The sequence below is a fragment of the Danio aesculapii genome, chromosome 2, assembly GCF_903798145.1.
Source record: "Danio aesculapii chromosome 2, fDanAes4.1, whole genome shotgun sequence".
NCBI lineage: Eukaryota > Metazoa > Chordata > Actinopteri > Cypriniformes > Danionidae > Danio > Danio aesculapii.
The window spans coordinates 45,065,762-45,085,654 of NC_079436.1; the positions used below are offsets into that span (position 1 = coordinate 45,065,762).

Here is a 19,893-nt window from a genome sequence, read left to right on the forward strand (position 1 = left end):
CGTCAACCTTCTTGCTGAGGCGACAGTGCTAACAACTGAGCCACCGTGGCCTCCTATTCTAAAATGAATAAGGTTGAAACAAATTCGATGTAACTATGCTGAAAAATCTTATTTAATATCTTTCTGACCCCAAACTTTTGAACAGCAGTGTATATTAAGGCAAGGAAGTGTCATTTTGGCACACTGTATATTGGTGATTGGTTTCATGAAACATCTAATACTAGTCATTTTTTCTATTGTTAAGATAAAGTGCTGTCAGACCTGCAGTGGACAATAATGAACTACTCTATTGCATAATTAGACTGAAGCCATAGATTAAGGCAAAGCTTGTACAGTATTGTGGTCTGAGAAAAAGAAACTGAAACTCCCCCCAGCTTACAATCCAAGAGAGGTCTGGATGCAGACCTGGTGCGGTGCAATCTGAGCTGCATCCAATGCACCCTAACTATCACAGTGACGTCACTCACTCCATTGAGTGCATTGTGTCTGACATTGCATGTCTTAGTGATGCAATCTCAGCTTGCATCATAAAGGCTGCATCCAGATACTATTGTGCAATCTAGCTTTATGTCTGTTCTGTTTTGAAGAAAATAATAGGGTGCATCTCAATCAGCTTCCTAGTACCCAAATTTAGGCATTGGTAGGGACAATGAGCTTGGTTCACTACATATTGGGACACTGGGTGTGACATGAGAACATTGTCATTGTACAACATCAAAACTGGACTTTATAAACAACAATGGAACAATTATTTTGCATAAGTTAATATTAGACATTTCTAAAAGTTTTAATTAGCTAAATAATTTGATTGTTTCATATACCAACAGCATTTCAACCTATAAACAATTTTAAATGTTTGCTAGATTGTTCTTAACCCCTCTGGCTACGTTCGTTCATGTTTAATATCAATAAATAACAGGACCTTTAGAAAAACTTCTTGCGATTGTTATGTTGATGATTTGATTCATGTGATTCATGCTTCATAACTTTCGTTAAGGCATCGTAGTGAACATCGATGCACCTTTATTTTCAAGGTGCCTTGTGGGATTTTTTTAGGGCACAAATATTTCAGTGCACTGGATGAGTTTTGCGATTGAGACGCTCCTTATATATAAAAAAATCAGTTCTCCGACTACTGAACAAGAAAGCTGATTGAGACTCCCTTAGTTCTGTGTTGTCCAAACCTGTTCCTAATGGACAGCTGACCTGCTAAGTTTAGCGACTCCAATTTAAGACCCGAGAACTGAGTTTGGACACCCCTGCTTTAAGATGTTGACCCTACAGGAGCAGGATTGGACCCACCTGTCTTGGATGAATTCTGTTCAGTGTTCGCTATAAAGAAGTTAAGCAGTCAAAATGGATGCATTTTCTTGGGTGTAATCAAAGACTTATGAACTTCATCTTTAAGGCTTTACTAGCAGTTCCTCACATGTTATTGGGGTTGTAGCAGAGCACATTGAGTTTGATATTTTCATCCCAGTGACGCAAAAGCAGGAAGAGCTGCCTGGCTGCTGCCCTCAAACCTGCCAAGTCGACACCTTCAGGTAGAGATTGACTCTTCAGCCAGAAATCTGCCTTGGCTGCCACTAGTTCCCACTCCACGAAAAATCCCGCACAGCGGTGTTCAAGCCAGGCCAGAGCCACCGCCGTGGCCCAGCTTGAGCTCTCTATGTCCATCTGGGCCTGTTCGTCTCCATGAGCCTCTGCGGGATCCAGTGGCGCACCTTCACACATGTCAGTCTCAGAGCCTCGCCCACTGTCAGCCTGCGGGGCTCCACCCATCAGTTTTGGAGACCCTTCTTCCAAGGGGTCAGACCACGAGTCTTGCATGTGCCTCACTGAGGTGGAGGCGGGTGGTGAGGTACAACGGAAAGGTGGGCTCAGACTGCTGCGGTGGCTCAGGTATGGGGACGCTCTTTTCAGGCGGTCCAGGGGAATCTGGATGCACTCGGAATATGATTCGGACAGCAGAAATGCACCTGATGCAAGCTGTAGGCGCACCTGTCAGGAAACAAAGTGGGTGGCATTGACTTTGTTGCAATTTTTATATGTAAATCAGGATGCAAATTTAGACCAACCAATGGCAAGTAGTCCGGCATGTCTGTGTCTAAGTGTCTCTCAGTTTCTGCAGAAAGACAGTGAGGTTTAAGGGGAGCTTGTTTTCCATTATTGCCCTTCAGTCTTCCCAGATTGAACCTAGAGAACACACAGAAGTTCAGTGTGATAGTATGAGAAAGTGCACCTCATTACAAAGTTTATTATTTAGGCAGGCTAGCACTGACTTGGAACCAAAAAAGCTCTCCATAGATCGCTGAGATCGAGAAGACACTGCTGATGGGCTGATACTTCCTCCTGTGCCTGAAAGACACGCCTTCATTAATACTCCCACAATTCACCAGACATGATGGGTAGTTTTTAAGGTACAAATATTCCTAAAGGTGTTTTCACAGTTCTCACTGTTTTGTAAAAATGGGTGAGTGATTTGAAGACGTATACACAGATGAAATATTATGAACAACTGGATACAATGCTGTTTGTTCCCCATGTGCTGCCAAGCCATGGACTCTAGAAGTACCCATCAAGGTGCACTGTGGTATCCAGCACCAATACGTTAACAGCAGATCCTTCAAGTCCTATAGATGTGGAACCACTGCAAAATGGACTTGTTGGTTCAGCACATGTTCAGTTGGACAGAGATCTCTGAAATTTTGAGGGCAGGAATACATCTTGAATTCTTCATCATGCTCTTCAAACCATGATGTGCACCAGATGCTATTATCCTGCTGAAAGAGACCACTCTCGTATGGCACACAATTGTTTTCCCAGAAGGTCTTCCAACAGGAGACCCATCTAGGCTTTCTGTTTGCTCGAACCAGATGGAATAGACTTTGTCACCCTGATGCGTGAAGGAGCCTTGTCACCCAGTCCATAAAATTCGCCATTTCAGAGGTACTATGACCTAGTCACAATACCGTAACAATTACATTTTTTTTCGACAATTCAATTGAACAATTCAGTCGGTTTTCATGCATCAAACACATTGATTAAAACTAACTAAAGCAAATTTTTTGCTTACTGTATAACCTAGCCCAGACACAAATTATGATTTTAGTTTCACTTGTGACTGGCTCATCAGTGTAAAGCCCAATTCATACATCTACATTGAGTGATTGCCATATACCACCTTGGATATTGTACTGTTGCAAGCATTTATGACGTGCAATGCTAATTTAACTGTAGTTCAAACTTACTTCCTATGGAGCCAGATCAGTCTAAAATATAACACAATTTACTAAATAAAATTCATACACCCACAACACGATTAACATTGACGAAATCCAGTTTGTAAGTTCAAAATGCGAATCAGAAATACACAAATCCAATTCGTAAATTCAAAACAGGATTCAAAAATATGCAAATTCAATTCATTTGGTGAAAATATGTATTATTTTTACTTGTCTGTTTACAAATTGACAAATTGGATTTTGTAAATGGAAATAGTGCTGTGCATGGATGAATTTTATTTAGTAAATGTATTATTTTTGAGACTGATCTGACTCCATAACTCTTATAATAATTATAATAACTCCATAATAATTGAAAAAAAAGAATGGTTCAATTTTGAACAACTTCAATTTTAAAATGAACACAAAGCAAAAATATCCATCTCGAGACTTATTAAACACTTGCACCACCAGAAATGTTGCTATTCTGACCACACCATAATACATTTTGTCTCTCTCCAATACTCACTGCTGTCCCAAGATGTCATGCTACAAGGGGATGCAGGTGTGTCGTCTCTGTCTGGGTCCAAGAAAAGAGAATAGAAATGAAGGTTTGCACTGACTAAACAGACTTTGTTTTATAAGCTCATTGGTGAATCTCACCAGTTCCTTGGAACTGGAGGGGTTACATTTGGAAGTTCTTGTTAAGCCTAAAGCTGCAGTCACACTGGACTTTTCTCCCTATAGACTTCCATTCATACGCACGCTAATGCGTCAGACCGGAAACGCGAGCACCTGCGACAGGTTTCGCAGTTTGCTGTATTAGAAAGTTCAAGCTTGGCGCGAAATCGCATCACATGATTGCGTGAGACCAATCAAAGTTCAAAACATGACCTCTCGGGACAGAAAGCTAAAGTATGGACCAATCACTCACTGTTTTAAATGTCTAATCATCTTGTTTAATCCCGCTCCTTTTCGCAGCGCCGTTCTACAGAAGTTCTCAAGCTCAAACCCTAGTATGACCGCAGCTTTAAACTGTTTAAGGTACAGGTGTCAAAGCCAGTTCCTGGAGGGCCTGCACAGTTTAGTTCCAAACCTGCTTCAACACACTGAAGCTGCGGTCACACTGGGCTTTTCCTCCCTTAGACTTCCATTCATACGAACGCGAATGCGTCAGACCGGAAACGCAGGGTCATGCGTTAAGTTTAGCAGTTTGCTGCGATGCAAAGTTCAAGCTTGGTGAACTCTGACCTGCGAATTTGCATCACTTGACTGCGTGAGACCAAATGAGGATCAAAACAGGACCTCTCTGGACAGAAATTTAAAACATGGAGCAATTGTTGGCTTTTTTAATTGTCTAATCATCTTGTTTAATCCCGCCCCTTTTCGCAGCGCCAAACGACAGAATTTCGCACACACAAAGCCCAGTGTGACCGTAGCTTTACCTGTAGGTTTCAAACAAGCATTATGGACTCAATTAGTTTGATCAGGTGTGTTTAATTAGGGTTGGAACTAAACTGTGCAGAGCTGCGGCCCTTCTTGAGGTCACTGATGTAGACATTATACCACAAAGTGATGATATTACAGACCACTACCTCTTACTATATAAGCTGTGTTTACCTGAAATTAGCAGATCCGCTCCGATATATCGTCCTAGTAGAACTATTGTTCCATCCACTAAAGATGAATTTATAAATAACTTACCTGATCTTTCTCTACTTCGAAATGCACCCGCAAACGCAAATGACCTTGATGTAGTAACCAGCAGTATGGATGCCATCTTTACTAGCACTTTAAATACTGTGGCACCCATCAAACTAAAAAGACTAGAGAGAATAAAACTACACCGTGGTATAATAGTCATACCCGCGCTCTCAAAACAGCAACCCGTGCCCTGGAACGTAAATGGAAAAAAACTAATTTAGAAGTCTTTAGAATTGCATACAAAGACAGTATGTCCAGCTATAGGAGGGCTTTAAAATCTGCCAGGGCTGAGCACCTCCGCAAACTGATAGAAAATAATCAAAACAATCCTAGATTCTTATTTAACACCATCGCTAAATTAACAAATAATCGGTCATCTTTGAAACAAAACGTTCCACCGCAAATTAGTAGTGATGACTTCATGAATTTTTTCAGTGATAAAATAGAAGGCTTTAGACAGAAAATAGGAGATATTAAACTTTCTGCACCGCCTTATACTTCAGATCCAGTAAACACGCCTCTGAATCTAAATAACCTACAGTGCTTTAAAATCATAGAACAGGAAGAGCTAGACAAAATTATAAATAGCTCTAAATCAGCTACGTGTATATTGGACCCAATTCCAACAAAGTTACTGAAAGAATTGCTACCTGTTATAGGAGAACCTCTTCTTAACATTATCAACTCTTCTTTATCTTTAGGCCATGTTCCAAATCCCTACAAGTTAGCTGTTATTAAACCTATTATTAAGAAACCACAACTGGAACCCAGCAACTTAGCTAATTATAGGCCTATTTCAAACCTTCCATTTATATCTAAAATACTAGAAAAAGTTGTTTCTGCTCAATTATGCTCCTTTCTGCAGACCAACAATGTTTTTGAAGTGTTTCAGTCAGGTTTCAGAGCTCATCACAGTACAGAAACTGCATTAGTGAAAATAACCAACGATTTACTCTTAGCTGCTGACCAAGGGTGCATCTCGCTATTAGTTCTACTCGATCTTAGTGCGGCATTTGACACCATTGACCATGGTATCCTTACTAATCGCTTAAAGTCTACAGGTGTCCAAGGACAGGCCCTACAATGGTTTAAGTCATACTTATCTGACCGTTACCAGTTTGTAAATATAAATGGACAGCCTTCACAAATCAGCCCAGTAAAATACGGGGTGCCTCAAGGATCAGTTTTAGGCCCTTTACTGTTTACAATATACATGCTACCCCTGGGAGACATTATTAGAAGACATGGGATCAGCTTTCACTGCTATGCAGATGATACTCAATTATATATTTCAACTAAACCTGACGAGACGTCTAATCTGTCCAAGCTAACTGAGTGTATTAAAGATGTTAAAGACTGGATGACCAACAATTATCTTCTCTTAAACTCAGACAAAACAGAATTATTACTTATTGGGCCTAAATCCTGTACACAGCAGATCTCACAACTCGATCTACAATTAGAGGGATACAAAGTTAGCGTTAGCTCTACTATAAAAGATCTGGGTGTCATATTAGACAGCAATTTAACTTTTAAAAATCATATTTCCCATGTCACAAAAACTGCTTTCTTTCATCTGAGAAATATAGCTAAGTTACGAAGTATGCTATCCATCTCAGATGCAGAAAAGCTAGTCCATGCTTTTATGACTTCTAGGCTGGACTACTGTAATGCTCTGTTTGCTGGCTGCCCAGCATCCTCTATTAACAAACTTCAATTAGTACAAAATGCAGCTGCCAGAGTTCTAACCAGGTCTAGAAAATTTGATCACATCACCCCAATGTTATCCTCCTTACACTGGCTGCCTGTTAAGTTTCGTATTGAATTTAAAATATTGCTTCTTACATATAAAGCTCTAAATAATCTAGCTCCTGCTTATCTAACCAATCTTCTGTCTCGCTACAATCCAACTCGCTCTTTAAGATCTCAAAACTCAGGACTTCTGGTAGTACCTAGAATAGCAAAGTCGAGTAAAGGAGGTCGAGCCTTCTCATTTATAGCTCCTAAACTCTGGAATAGCCTTCCTGATAACGTCCGAGGCTCAGACACACTCTCCCAATTCAAAACTAGATTAAAGACCTATCTGTTCAGTAAAGCATACACTTAGTGCACCACTTAGGGGGCTTCCACACAGGTTATGCATCTTGCTGATATACACTGTGAACATCAGCTACGCTAATTATTTTCTTTATTCTCCATTTCCACCTGGGGATACTCTTCCCGAGGCCCTCAGACTATGCAGAGTCACTGATTCGATCCAAGACCAACGACGAGATGATCCCAAGGTTTCCATATCCTGGACCAGGCCGAATCCTGAGCAGCTACTGCGATGGTCATGGAAGAGTGGAGAACATGAGACTGTTTCCTATGACGCTCCAGAGACAGACGAGTCTTCGCTGAGGCCAGCTTCCAGCCTCCGCCACTGAGACTGCAGCTCTGCACAAGACGTTTGGCCAGCGGAGAAATTAAAATGGTCGTGCCCAACTGAGCCTGGTTTCTCTCAAGGTTTTTTTTCTTCACTTCCGCCTTTAGTGAAGTTTTTTTTCCCTCTCCGCTGTCGCCACTGGCTTGCATGGTTCAGGATCTGTAGAGCTGCGCATCGTTGGATTTGCTCTTCAATATTTGGACTCTCAGTAGTGATTATTAAACCACACTGAACTGAGCTAAACTGAACTGAACTTAAACACTACAAACTTAACTACACTGTTCCTATTTACTGTGACCTTTTATGTGAAGCTGCTTTGACACAATCTACATTGTATAAGCGCTATACAAATAAAGGTGAATTGAATTGAATTGAATTCAGGAACTGGCTTTGACACCTGTGGTTTAAGGCATGACAGTGTTCATTATTTATGGACTATGTGTATATGCATTAACTAATATTAATAATAATATAACTTATACCTGTAGATGTGTGTGTATCTTCTGTCTCTTCACTGCCTCTGCTGGAGGGGCGTCCAAGTCCCACTGAACACAATTTCTGTCGTCTGCTGTGTCTGGTCGCAAACCACACACCTAAAACGCACACACACAATAGAAAATTACACTGTAGTGTTATTGCCCAAGTGTGTACCAGTTCATTCAGCATATCTTTTTGTGTCAAAGCCTTTACGTGAGATTATGTATAATCGCTATAACTGTACCTGTTTGTCGTGTGTCTCTGCTTTGAGCTTGATTTCTCAGATTGGTGTCTGTGGAAGTGAAGCTTGTGTACATGCAGACAATTCCACAGCTTTTACTGGTCTGGATCGCTTTCATTCTGTACCGCTTGAATGGACCTGTGGATACATCCATACCAGAAGACACCCAAACAACCGCAAACAAAAGTGTAGGGTCAGTGTTTAAGTAAAACAGTAATACATCTTTGTATATAATGTGATGTAAACAAACTGATTTAGTCATGTTAGAAACATTAGCAAAATCAATTTAGAAAGATATTAGCAAATAAAAATGTTTAAACATTAGCAGTGTGTTGGCTAAATCATGGTAGCACTGTTAAATTGTTAGCTACTTGAAAAACATGCTAGCATTGTTAAATGTGTTATCATAGATTTAACATTTAACATTTTGCTAAATCATGTTAGAAATATTTTAGCTACATGTTAAAACATTAGGATTTAAAAAAACTAAATAGGTTTTTAAAAATATTACTTAACTATTTAACATTTTAGGCTAGGCTAGTTGTCAGGTTTGTTGGTTTACGAATCTGGTACTCTAACTTTATTTAAAATTCAAACAACAGAAAATAAGTGTATAGGGTCAGTGTTTATATATGTAAAACAGCAATACATCTTTGTATATAATTTGATGTAAACAAACTGATTTAGTCATGTTAGAAACATTAGCAAAATCATTTTAGAAAGATATTAGCATATAAAAATGTTTAAACATTAGCAGTGTGTTAGCTAAATCATGCTAGCACTGTTAAGTGATTAGCTACTTGAAAAGCATGCTAGCATTGTTAAATTGTATTAAATCTGTTCTCGTAGTTAAAACATTTGAGTATTTTGCTGAGTCACGTTAGAAAGATTTTAGCTACATGTTAAAACATTAGGATTTAGAAAAATCTAAATAGGATTTTTCAAATATTAGTTATCTTTTAAAAACTATTTTACATTTTAGGCTAGGCTAGGCTAGGCTAGGCTAGTTGTCAGGTTAGTTGGTCTGCAAATCTGGTACTCTACTGAAAATTCAAACAGGAAATAAAAGTGTATAGGGTCAGTGATATACGTAAAACAGCTATACATCTTTGTATATAATTTGATGTAAATAAACTGATTTAGTCATGTTAGAAACATTAGCAAAATCATTTTAGAAAGATATTAGCAAATAAAAATGTTTAAACATTAGCAGTGTGTTAGCTAAATCATGCTAGCACCTAAAATAGTTAGCTACTTTTGAAATCATTGTACAGTTGTGTTAAATGTGTTCTTGTAGTTAGAACATTTTAGTACTTTGCTAAATCATGATAGAAAGATTTTAGCTACATGTTAAAACATTAGGATTTAGAAAAATCTAAATAGGCTTTTAAAGTATTATCTTTTAAAAACTATTTTTAGGCTAGGCTAGTTGTCAGGTTTTTTGGTCTACAAATATGGTACCATCTAACTTTATTTGAAATTCAAACAACAGAAAATAAAAATCTTGGGTCAGTGTTAAAGTAAAACAGCTATACATCTTTGTATATAATTTCATGTAAACAAACTGATTTAGTCATGTTAGAAACATTAGCAAAATCATTTTAGAAAGATGTTAGCATATAAAAATGTTAAAACATTAGCAGTGTTAGCTAAATCATGCTAGCCCTGTTAAATTGTTAGCTACTTGAAAAACATGCTAGCATTGTTAAATGTGTTCTCGTAGATGTATTGTGATAGAAAGATTTTAGCTGCATGTTAAAGCAATAACAGTAAATAGGCTAGGCTAGTTGTCAGGTTAGTCGGTTAATCTTTTACTTGCTAACTTTATTGAAAATTCAAACATTTTGTATTTTGCCTTTCAAACCTCTCTCAACTTCAGAGTCTGTTTCTTTCTCCGCCATGTTTTCAAAGTCTCTAATAACAGATCGTGCGGTCAGCTGGTGAATAATCTCATCCCAGGGTCCAGTGCTGTTTGGCAGGATTGCTGAGCTCTCTGTGTCCCACAAAACAGAAAGATCCACACTGACCTCCCAGGATACAGGCCTTCCTCCGAGCATTCCATGAATGACTGAGCGACACTGAGCCCCTGAAGCCTGGGCCTCGCCTGGAGGAGCAGCTGAAAACAGACCTTCAGGGTCGGTGAACGTGTCCCAGTCTAGTGGGGAAGCTGGAAACAGGAGGCCATCTGGATAGGGAGCGGTAGGAGAAAATTCCTTATTCGGTTCAATTCAGTCCTATTCAATAACTGTATATTGCAAGTCAGCTTTATCATAAGATAATTCAGCTGAAGTGAAGATAAGATTTAGCTCAAGTCACTCCATTCAATGTTGATTCAGTTTAGTTCAATACCATTTGGTTTAGTGATGTTGCGAAATTGGTCAGTTATGTAAACCGTTATATATACAGTGAAGGTTGGCGCCAGTGGTGTAGTGGTTAGTGCGTTGACACATGCACTCCGGTGCTCACGGCGTGAGTTCGAATCCTGTCTCGCGGTCCTATGCCAATCCTTCCCCTCTCTCTGCTCCCCATGCTTTTCTGTCAATACTCTCTACTTTCCTATACAATAAAGGCGAAAACCCCTAAAAACATATTTATATATTAAAAAAATATATATATATATATACAGTGAAGAAAGGTAACTATGCAAAGTATATAGCGCATGTCTTTGGACTGGGGGAAACTGGAGCACCCAGAGAAAACCAACGTGAACACGGGGAGAACATGCAAACTCCACACAGAAATGCTAACTGGCCCAGCCAGGACGCGAACCAGCGACCTTCTTGCTGAGAGGTGACCGTGCTAACCACTGAGCCACCGTGCCGGCACTGCCATACTTTAATGAAATTTTTTATGATCTGTATTTAAAGTATTTTTATTTTAGCAAATTTTCACTTCCTTTTTTCACTCAAAACTTATGTAGAAGAGTTAAAGGTAATTTTAAACTAGAGAAATCATCACCTTCTCAGAGTCACAACAGCAGTGTTTGATTCCTGAATGAGCTGAATCTTGCTGGCTAAATCAGTTTACAAATTGCACCAAACAATTCATTTGTTTATTGGACAAGTCTGGTTGGCTCATAAGTCAAAAATATTTAATGTTTTAATATTTAAATATTTAAAATGATTTGGTCAGTGAGACAGATTTCTTGCTCTGTAAAAACATTTAACACCTAATTAACATTTTACTCATTTGGCAGACACTTTTAACCTAAGCAACTTACACTGCATTGAAGGTAGACATTTTTTTTAGAAGTTCTTGCTTTCACTGAGAATCGAACCCACATTCTTGGCATTGTCAGCACAATGCTCTACTATTTGAGCAATAGAAAAGCTATAATGAATACTACATATTTAAACATGCAAAATCAACATATACATAATAAAAATCCATCAACTTACTACGTTTACTACTTTAAATTTATTCATTCATTCATTTTCTTTTCGGCTTAGTCCCTTTATTAATCTGGGGTCGTCACAGCGGAATGAACCGCCAACTTATCCAGCACATGTTGTACCTAGTGGATGCCCTTCCAGCTGCAAACCAGTACTGGGAAACACCCATACACACCCATTCACACATACAATATGGTCAATTTAGCTTATTCAATTCACCTATACCACATGTCTTTGGGCTGTGGGAAAACCAGAGCACCCAGAGGAAACCGACACGAACACGGGGAGAACATGCAAACTCCACACAGAAATGCCAACTGGCCAGCCGGGACTCAAAAAGCGACCTTCTTGCTGTGAGGTGACAGTGCTAACCACTGAGCCACCGTTTCGCCCCAACTTGGTATCACTTTATTTTGATGGTCCCTTTTGCACATTTTGTTTGCTATAAGCAACTACAAGCCAACTATTTCTCATTAGTGTATTAACAGACTGTCTGCTTTAATACCTGCTAATACTGATCCACCAACAGACATTCTACTGACTATAAGAAACTTTGAAAGTGCATGTCAATTTAAAAGAACCCTATCCTTACTTACTCCCCCGGCCGTTTATATCGAAGTTGATATTTAGCCGCACCATGTTGGTGTTACGTAACATCTAATTTTTACGAGGTGGGTCGTCAGCCCAACACTCAACCCCCAACCTGGAGGACTAGGACATACACACATACGCTACAGCCAATTTAGCTTACCTATAGCACATGTCTTTGTACTGTGGGGGAAACCAGAGCACTCAGAGAAAACCCACGCCAACATGGGGAGAACATGTAAACTCCACACAGAAATGCCAACGGGCCCAGCTGGGACTCGAACCAGCGACCTTCTTGCTGTGAGGTGACAGTACTACCCACTGCGCCACCGTGCCGCCCTAAGCCTAACCTTACAGTCTACTAATACTCTAAGTAACTTATAATTAACAAAATGTGTTAAAGGGACCATCCAAATAAAGTGACAGTATACATTTACTGTATTGTTTTATTTATATACTCTATTCTTCATTTTGTGAATGCATTAAAGCTGTAGTGTAGTGTAGTGAAGTGAGTGTTTCCCTCACTGGAGTCTGTGAGACTGGGTCTGTAAAGTCCTCCTCGTGAAGTGCTGTGTGTTTCTGTGTCACTCTCCTCCAGGCGTCCCCCAACAGCCTGCTCAAATGAGACCCTCTCTAGCGCCCTCCTCAGGCGGTGCATGTCCAGGTCACCCTGTGGAGAAGAGAAACTCCGGCCCGCCAAAGCAGAGCGAGCCAAAGCCTTCTGTCTTCGACGAGACTCATCCAAAAGCTTCCCCGCCTATAGAAACACACACAGAGTACCAGTGAGAGTTACATATTAAAATCTCAGTTAGTCAAAAAAAAAAAATTAGTTAACATTATTTAATGGATTAGCAAACTAAAAATAAGCAGCATTATTTCTACAGCATTTATTATGTTTTGTTAATGTGTGTTAATTTAAATATGTGTTCATTGTTTGTTCATATTAGTTTGATGTGCATAACCTAATGTCAACGATTTTCTTTTATAGTTTTCATGTTTCGACGTATTTATATTTTGTCAGATTTGAATATTAGAGTTTTTGATTGAACTGAATTGTATTTTTTAAATAATGAATTAATTAAACATAATAAATAAATAAAAAAATCACTTTTATTTTACTTATATATTTAAAGCAAAATATTAAATACAGGTTACATTACAGGGTTTCAACGCTAAGGATTTTTTCTACTGGCCTCAGAAATTTTCACTGGCCCCACCAAAAAATAAAATAAAAGAAAGCTAGTTAATAGCGATTTCTTAGCCGCATATTTTAAATAATGTGTCAAAAATAACGTCTGTGAATCTAGAATTTAAATATTAAAAAAATGTTAATCAATATAATGAGCAAAATTCCAAGTGTTATGCAAACAAAAAGAGCAGTATGGAAAATGCGCAGGTATTTTATTGCAGTTCTTAACTATTTAACCAAAAGTTGCCTGACTTGCCAAACTGACGACAAACTGTGCAAAACATTGTACCCACATAAATGTCTTCATCCAAAACGTCAGAAACAGACATTTTCTTTTAGCCTCATAATTTGATATTGCCATCTCTTCACTGTACTGGTTACGAAAACAACTTGCTCACAACATCCAATCACGTAAGAGAAACCGAAAAACAATATGGTGTTTACCACTTCACCGAGAAGGTAGCATTTAAAAGCACAAACTGTTTCTCAATTCTAAGAGTGCATGCAATTAACATATAATCACAGGCAAATTAAACTTTAGTGACATGACAGCACCCGATCGTGCCAGTAACGATCCTTTCTACTGTCCCGAGCATCTTGCACTCTAGCCGCGGGCGATCGGGCAGTCCTTATTGTTGAGCCCTGCATTAGATACAAGCATCTGAAAATGCATAAAGGTAGATGCTACAATATGTTGTTCAATAAAACAAACAAAAAAATTCAATATTAAAATTCTGTAACTGTAAAAACTACTTCCATGACGCCAAAATGCTTATGTAATTTGTTTGTGCCATTATCCAAAGTAAATATCAGGTAAAAATTCAAATTTTTATCATTAATATTTGTTTGAAGTTTTTTCATGTCATTTATGAGTTAATATGCTTTCCCAGGTTTTTAGATTACTCTCTTGGAAGTGAAGTCTGCTGTCACCTTCACTGATGGCGGATCTGTGTCTCCTGAAGAGGTGTTGTTCTGAGTCCACGGAGATTCCCAGCGCGAGAGGCCTCTGCTCTGTGTGGGCTCTACTTTTTCCAGGCCATGCGGCAGTGAACCCATGCCCAGTACAGAGCTCTCCGCTTGGGGAGAAACAGACGAGAAGACCTTATCACTGCTCAGAGAACAGTGAGTGAGCACATACTGATCCTGAACATATGATTCCTGCTGAATACGCCAGCGCACATCACTGGGGCTGTAGTCAGTGTCGCCGCCTGCAGATCAACACACACAAGGTACGGTTGGAATGGTCAAATTTTGTTTGTTATATGTTTGCAGTACTTTATATTTTGGATCACGAAAGAAGATATTTTGATTAATGCTGCAACTACGTTTTGGTTCCTATTGTGTTTTCTGTGTGTGTGTGTTTTATATATATACAGTTGAAGTCACAATTAGTAGCCCACCTGATTTATTAGACCCCTGTCTACTTTTTCACCAATTTCTGTTTAACGGAGAGAAGATTTGTTTTCAACACGTTTCTAAACATATTAGTTTTAATAATATTTTGTCAAGACACTTCTATACAGCTTAAAGTGCAATTTAAAGGCTTAACTAGGTTAATTTGGTTGACTGGGCAAGTTAGGATTATTGTTTAAAGGTGCAGTATGTAATTTTGACACCCAGTGGTTGAACTAAGTATTGCACTCCTGGATCAAACCAAACGCAAGCGCAGGTTGCCAGATTGAGGACAGGAGCGAGTGATTTAAACCGTGTCAACAGAAAACTGACAATGATCACCTCAGGTACACCTCATGTGCTTTATTCAGTGTTAAATGCTAACAATGTGAGTTTGAATGGCATTTTCCATGACACTTATTGCCATATACTGAAAGCAGCAGCAGATAGTCCACCTTAGATCTTGAAAATGAAATAAACCGTTTGAAATTGAGCTTTAGAACTAAACACATATCAGTGATTCAGCATGTACATTTAATAATGTTAAAGAGGGTTAATACTGTATGTATTAAATAGATTATAAACCTTAACATTTCGTGAGTGAGTGCATATTCTGTGTTTCCCCCACAGTCCAAAGACATGTGCTGTAGGTGAATTGGGTAAGCTAAATTGTCCATAATGTATCTGTGTGATTGGGTGTGTATGGGTATTTCCCATTGATGGGTTGCAGCTGGAAGGGCATCCGCTGCGTATAACAGATGCTGGATAAGTTGGTGGTTCATTCTGCTGTGGCGACCCCAGAATAATAAAAGGTACGAAAAAGCAGAAAAGAAATATGAATGAATAATTATATTAATAATATAATATAATATAATTCATTTCATTTTCTTGTTGGCTTAGTCCCTTTATTAATCCGGGGTCACCACAGCGGAATAAATCACCAACTTATCCAGCACGTTTTACGCAGCGGATGCCCTTCCAGCCGCAACCCATCTCTGGGAAACATCCTCACACACTCAATCACACTCATACACTATGGACAATTTAGCCGACCCAATTCACCTGTACCACATGTCTTTGGACTGTGGGGGAAACCGGAGCACCCAGAGGAAACCAACACGAATGCAGGGAGTACATGCAAACTTCACCCAGAAATGCCAACTGACCCAGCCGAGGCTCGAACCAGCGACCTTCTTGCTGTGAGGCGACAGCACTACCTACTGCGCCACTGCGTCGCCCAAAAGAATAGAATAGAATAGAATAGAATAGAATATCCATTCATTCAGTGCTAATAATAATTAAAAAAAAATTTTTTTTTCATTTATTTACTTATTTTTGGACTATCATACATTTTTACCCTGATTTACAAAATACATACACTAAATTGTCACAATGTGTAGTGTAACACAGTAACAATAGTTTACTTAAGAAGTCTTTCTTTTTATTAATAAAAAAACAAAACACATTTGATGACATATCATTAAAGTATCAAAATATTCTAAATGTATTTTAGTGCCACCCTAAAACCTTGCCACTAGGCTTGACCCTTTTGTCACTAAGTAAAAGTTTTTATCACTCAAATATAATGTCGAGTGTAATATATATATATATATATATATATATATATATATATATATATATATATATATATATATATATATATATATATATATATATTTATTTTCATTATTTTTTATTCCAGGCCATAATTCTAGCTATGAAATAATTTGCATAATTAACCATAACATTTAAAAACTTCCAAAACAAAACAGGTTTGCAATCAGGTAACCTTGTGGAAGTATGGTGTTAACTATTAGTGAAGAAAACTTGCAGCATCTTGGCTTAAAGTAAATCTTAGGTGGTGCTAGATCCTGTATTCTTACCTGTACTGACCGGATTATCAGTGGCTTGTGCACAGGAGAATTCAGATGAGATTTCTCTAGAAATCTCCCTCAAGGCCTCCTCAAAGTCTCCCTCAACCCCACACTCTTTCACAGCATCTCTCTCTCGCTCCTCGGCTGGAACCAGAGGCTGGAGGAGTTCAGAGGTGGATGGAGAAACCTCGAAAACTGATCCTGCTGAACCACCAGCACGACTTCTGTGTACACGTGGCTTCACCTGCTTATATAAACACAACACACTTGAAATCACTGAATGTGTTTGTTTTTTATTTACCCAGCTTTGTTTGCATTGTCCACCTTTTCCAATATATGACTTTGAGTTTCAAGTTATGGAAAAAGCATTGAAGCGAATCATTAAAAATAATAAGGTTATTGCAAATAATCTATATCTGTATTGAAAACTGAATTAGAGGTATTTGGCTTTGTGCTTTATTTTTATGCTTGGATTATTTTAACATGCTCTTTTGAGTGTTTTGTTCCTCCAGAGTGTTTTGCCTTTGTACAGTAATATTCAATGTACATCTGTAATGTTGCTGCATAAAAACTTGTTAGACTTTTTGAGGTTATTCATGGTCTGCTGAAAGTAATTTGTTAATTCTAATGAGTTTCCTTTGAATATGTGAGGGCTGACTTGTGACAAGGAAAATGCCACCTCTTGTACCCTTTAGAAAAACACTTCTCTGACTCTACAGTTTAATGGATGTTGCTTTCATAGTTCAGGCAAAGCATCATGGGACACAGGAAAAAGGTGTATAGCAAAGAGCGGAAAGTAAGTGGTGCTGTCTGACACCCACTCGGCCTTTCCAGGCAAGGCTCGATCTGGCAATTTCAGCATGGGAGGCAAGATGAGGAGGCTAAAACTGCAGCAACTAGTGCCTGATACTAGAGTATGTGCCTCTAGACACCAGGGGAGTAAGGTTTAAAGCACTCACCATCTGGCCTGAATTACACTCATCCCCCTAAATCTTACTCCTATCCGGGTCACGGCACCAACATAACCCCTACAGTCCAACACCCACATGCCCGTTGCATTTACATTTCATTACATTTATGCATTAACAGAGGCTTATACCCAAAGCGACTTACACCCGTGAACACACACTCGGAGCAGTGGGGGGTTGGGTGCATTGTTTGATGAAATCTACCTCAGCCGTGGTATTGAGGTGGATATTCACCCCACCTACAATCCTGCTAATACCGGGACTTGAACCTGCAACATTTGGATCCCAAGTCCAACTCTCCAACCATTAAGACCATCTAGATTGAGGATTCCAGGATGGGATATGTGTGCACCAACCATTGTAAAAACAAAAAAGTTATATGTTTCATTTTTAAGGCTTAAATTTAATTAATTTTAATCTTATTTAAAAATAATAATAATAATAAATGCAGAAAACCACATGTTTAATTTACTTAAAAAGTAACACATTTAGCTACTTAATTAAAGTGACTTTAGATAGTAATATATTAGTAATATATATTAGCCCAAGACTGGCTCCAACAAGGAGGCTAAAGCCCACCTATCCTCTAGCATCTAACATCTCTCATGGCACCAATGTAACCCCTTTTGTCTGAAACCCACCAATTTGCCTGCTCTGATCACAGCAGCATAGGGCTAAAGTCTGCAGCTCACACCCATCCGGGTCAAGGTAACAACCCCTCTGGCCCGGACACCCACCCACACACTCTAAACAGAGCTTAATGCAGCGATTCCAGAATGGGAGGCAGGTGCTTTAACAAGGAGGCCAAGTAATTTGTGGCTAGATCCTGTTTTGAGATCAGGCAAATGAGGTTTACCTGCACAGCACGCACCAGATGGCCTCCTTTACACTGTTAGACTCTCACCTCACTCTTCTGCGCTTTCAATCCGGACACATCATAGAGAGTGCAGTAGCCAATCAGACAGTTTCCAGGGTAGAGCGGCGGGATTTCATTGGGTGACAGAAGGGCCTCGACGTTGTCCGGCACATACCAGTCAATCCGTACATCCATCAACACTGGCTCCAGAGCTTTCTTCAGACATTTAATCAACTGTGGAGAATAGATGAGCCATTCATAACTACATTACAATAAACCAGGGGTGTCAAACTCAGTTCCTGAAGGACCGCAGCTCTAGGCAAGGCAAGGCAAGGCAAGGCAAGTTTATTTATATAGCACATTTCATACACAGTGGCAAGACACAGAATTCTACACAGTTTAGTTCCAACCCTACTTCAACACACTTGCCTTTAGGTTTAAAAACAAGCTTGAAGGACTTAAAGGTGCTGAATGTTAAGTTTTTAACTCTTCTAAAGCATAAAAAATCATAATATGTTTGCAGATATTTAAGAAACATGCTGTACACATTCTTGTTTACCAAGAAAATGCAAACAACTCAGTTATTCTGCTTTGAAAATGTGTCTTCTGTGCCGGAACACTGTCTTTGTTTTGGTTTTTTTTAACCCGCCCACTGCCACTTTAGCCAATTATATTTTAGCAACCCAGGTTGACTTCATGGAAAATCGCACATTTAATTCATTCATTTAGAAAGGCTCTCAAAGCATGTGTTCGTGACCGAAATTAGACGCAGATTAGATGCAGAGTTATGATTTGGCAAATAATATATTTACTAGCGTAATATATAATATAATATTTATATCATATATAATATGATGGTAAGAATGGTAAGGTTTATAATCTAATTAATATTAAACCTCTATAACATTATTAAATTTAGATGCTAAATCACTGATATGTGTTGGTTTTGAGTAAATTTTAAACGGTTTATTTTAGTTTCAAGATCTGAGGTAATGTTAAATTATCTGCTGCTGCTGCTTTCAGTAATATGGCAATAAATGTCAGGTAAAATGGCATTCAAACTCACATTGTTAGCATTTAACACTGAATGAAGCACATGAGGTGTACCTGAGGTGATCATTGTCAGTTTTGCTTTTAAATAAAACACTCACTCCTGTAGTCCTCAATCTGGCAACCTGCGCTTGCGTTTGTTTTGATCCAGGAATGCAATACCTAGTTCAACCACCAGGTGTCAAACTTACATACTGCAACTTTAATTGGTAGGATCAGGTGTGTTTAATTAGAGTCGGAACTAACTTTGACATCCCTGCAACCAACAGTTTTGACAAATATGAAAATATTATCATGTTGTTTGAAAATGGTACCACAGTGTTCCTAAAAAACAACAACCCTTCACCCAACAACAAAATTATTGAGATTTTTTTGGGACAACTTAATTGTTTTTGGTCAATCTACTTAAATTTGCTAGATGAACTTAATTGATTTGTGTTGGGACAGCATGAATGAATTTTGTGGAACCTTGCTCTTAATACAGTGTTGGAGTTTAATGTAAATGTCATGCAC

General features: G+C 38.7%; 1 protein-coding gene across 1 annotated transcript in view; it reads right to left on the minus strand.

Moving 5' to 3' along the window:
* Positions 1-1,055: 1,055 nt before the first annotated feature.
* vwa5b2 (von Willebrand factor A domain containing 5B2) overlaps positions 1,056-19,893 on the minus strand; it is a 53,727-nt gene continuing 34,889 nt past the window's right edge. The window contains exons 11-21 of the mRNA XM_056480642.1: positions 18,379-18,564; positions 16,516-16,753; positions 14,171-14,448; positions 12,577-12,808; positions 9,936-10,256; positions 8,075-8,209; positions 7,836-7,946; positions 3,754-3,804; positions 2,283-2,358; positions 2,079-2,196; positions 1,056-2,001 (exon numbers count right to left, since the gene is read on the minus strand). Of these exons, the coding sequence (XP_056336617.1) occupies positions 1,426-2,001; positions 2,079-2,196; positions 2,283-2,358; positions 3,754-3,804; positions 7,836-7,946; positions 8,075-8,209; positions 9,936-10,256; positions 12,577-12,808; positions 14,171-14,448; positions 16,516-16,753; positions 18,379-18,564 (2,322 nt within the window). The 3' untranslated portion in view covers positions 1,056-1,425. The remainder of the gene's footprint in view (positions 2,002-2,078; positions 2,197-2,282; positions 2,359-3,753; positions 3,805-7,835; positions 7,947-8,074; positions 8,210-9,935; positions 10,257-12,576; positions 12,809-14,170; positions 14,449-16,515; positions 16,754-18,378; positions 18,565-19,893) is intronic.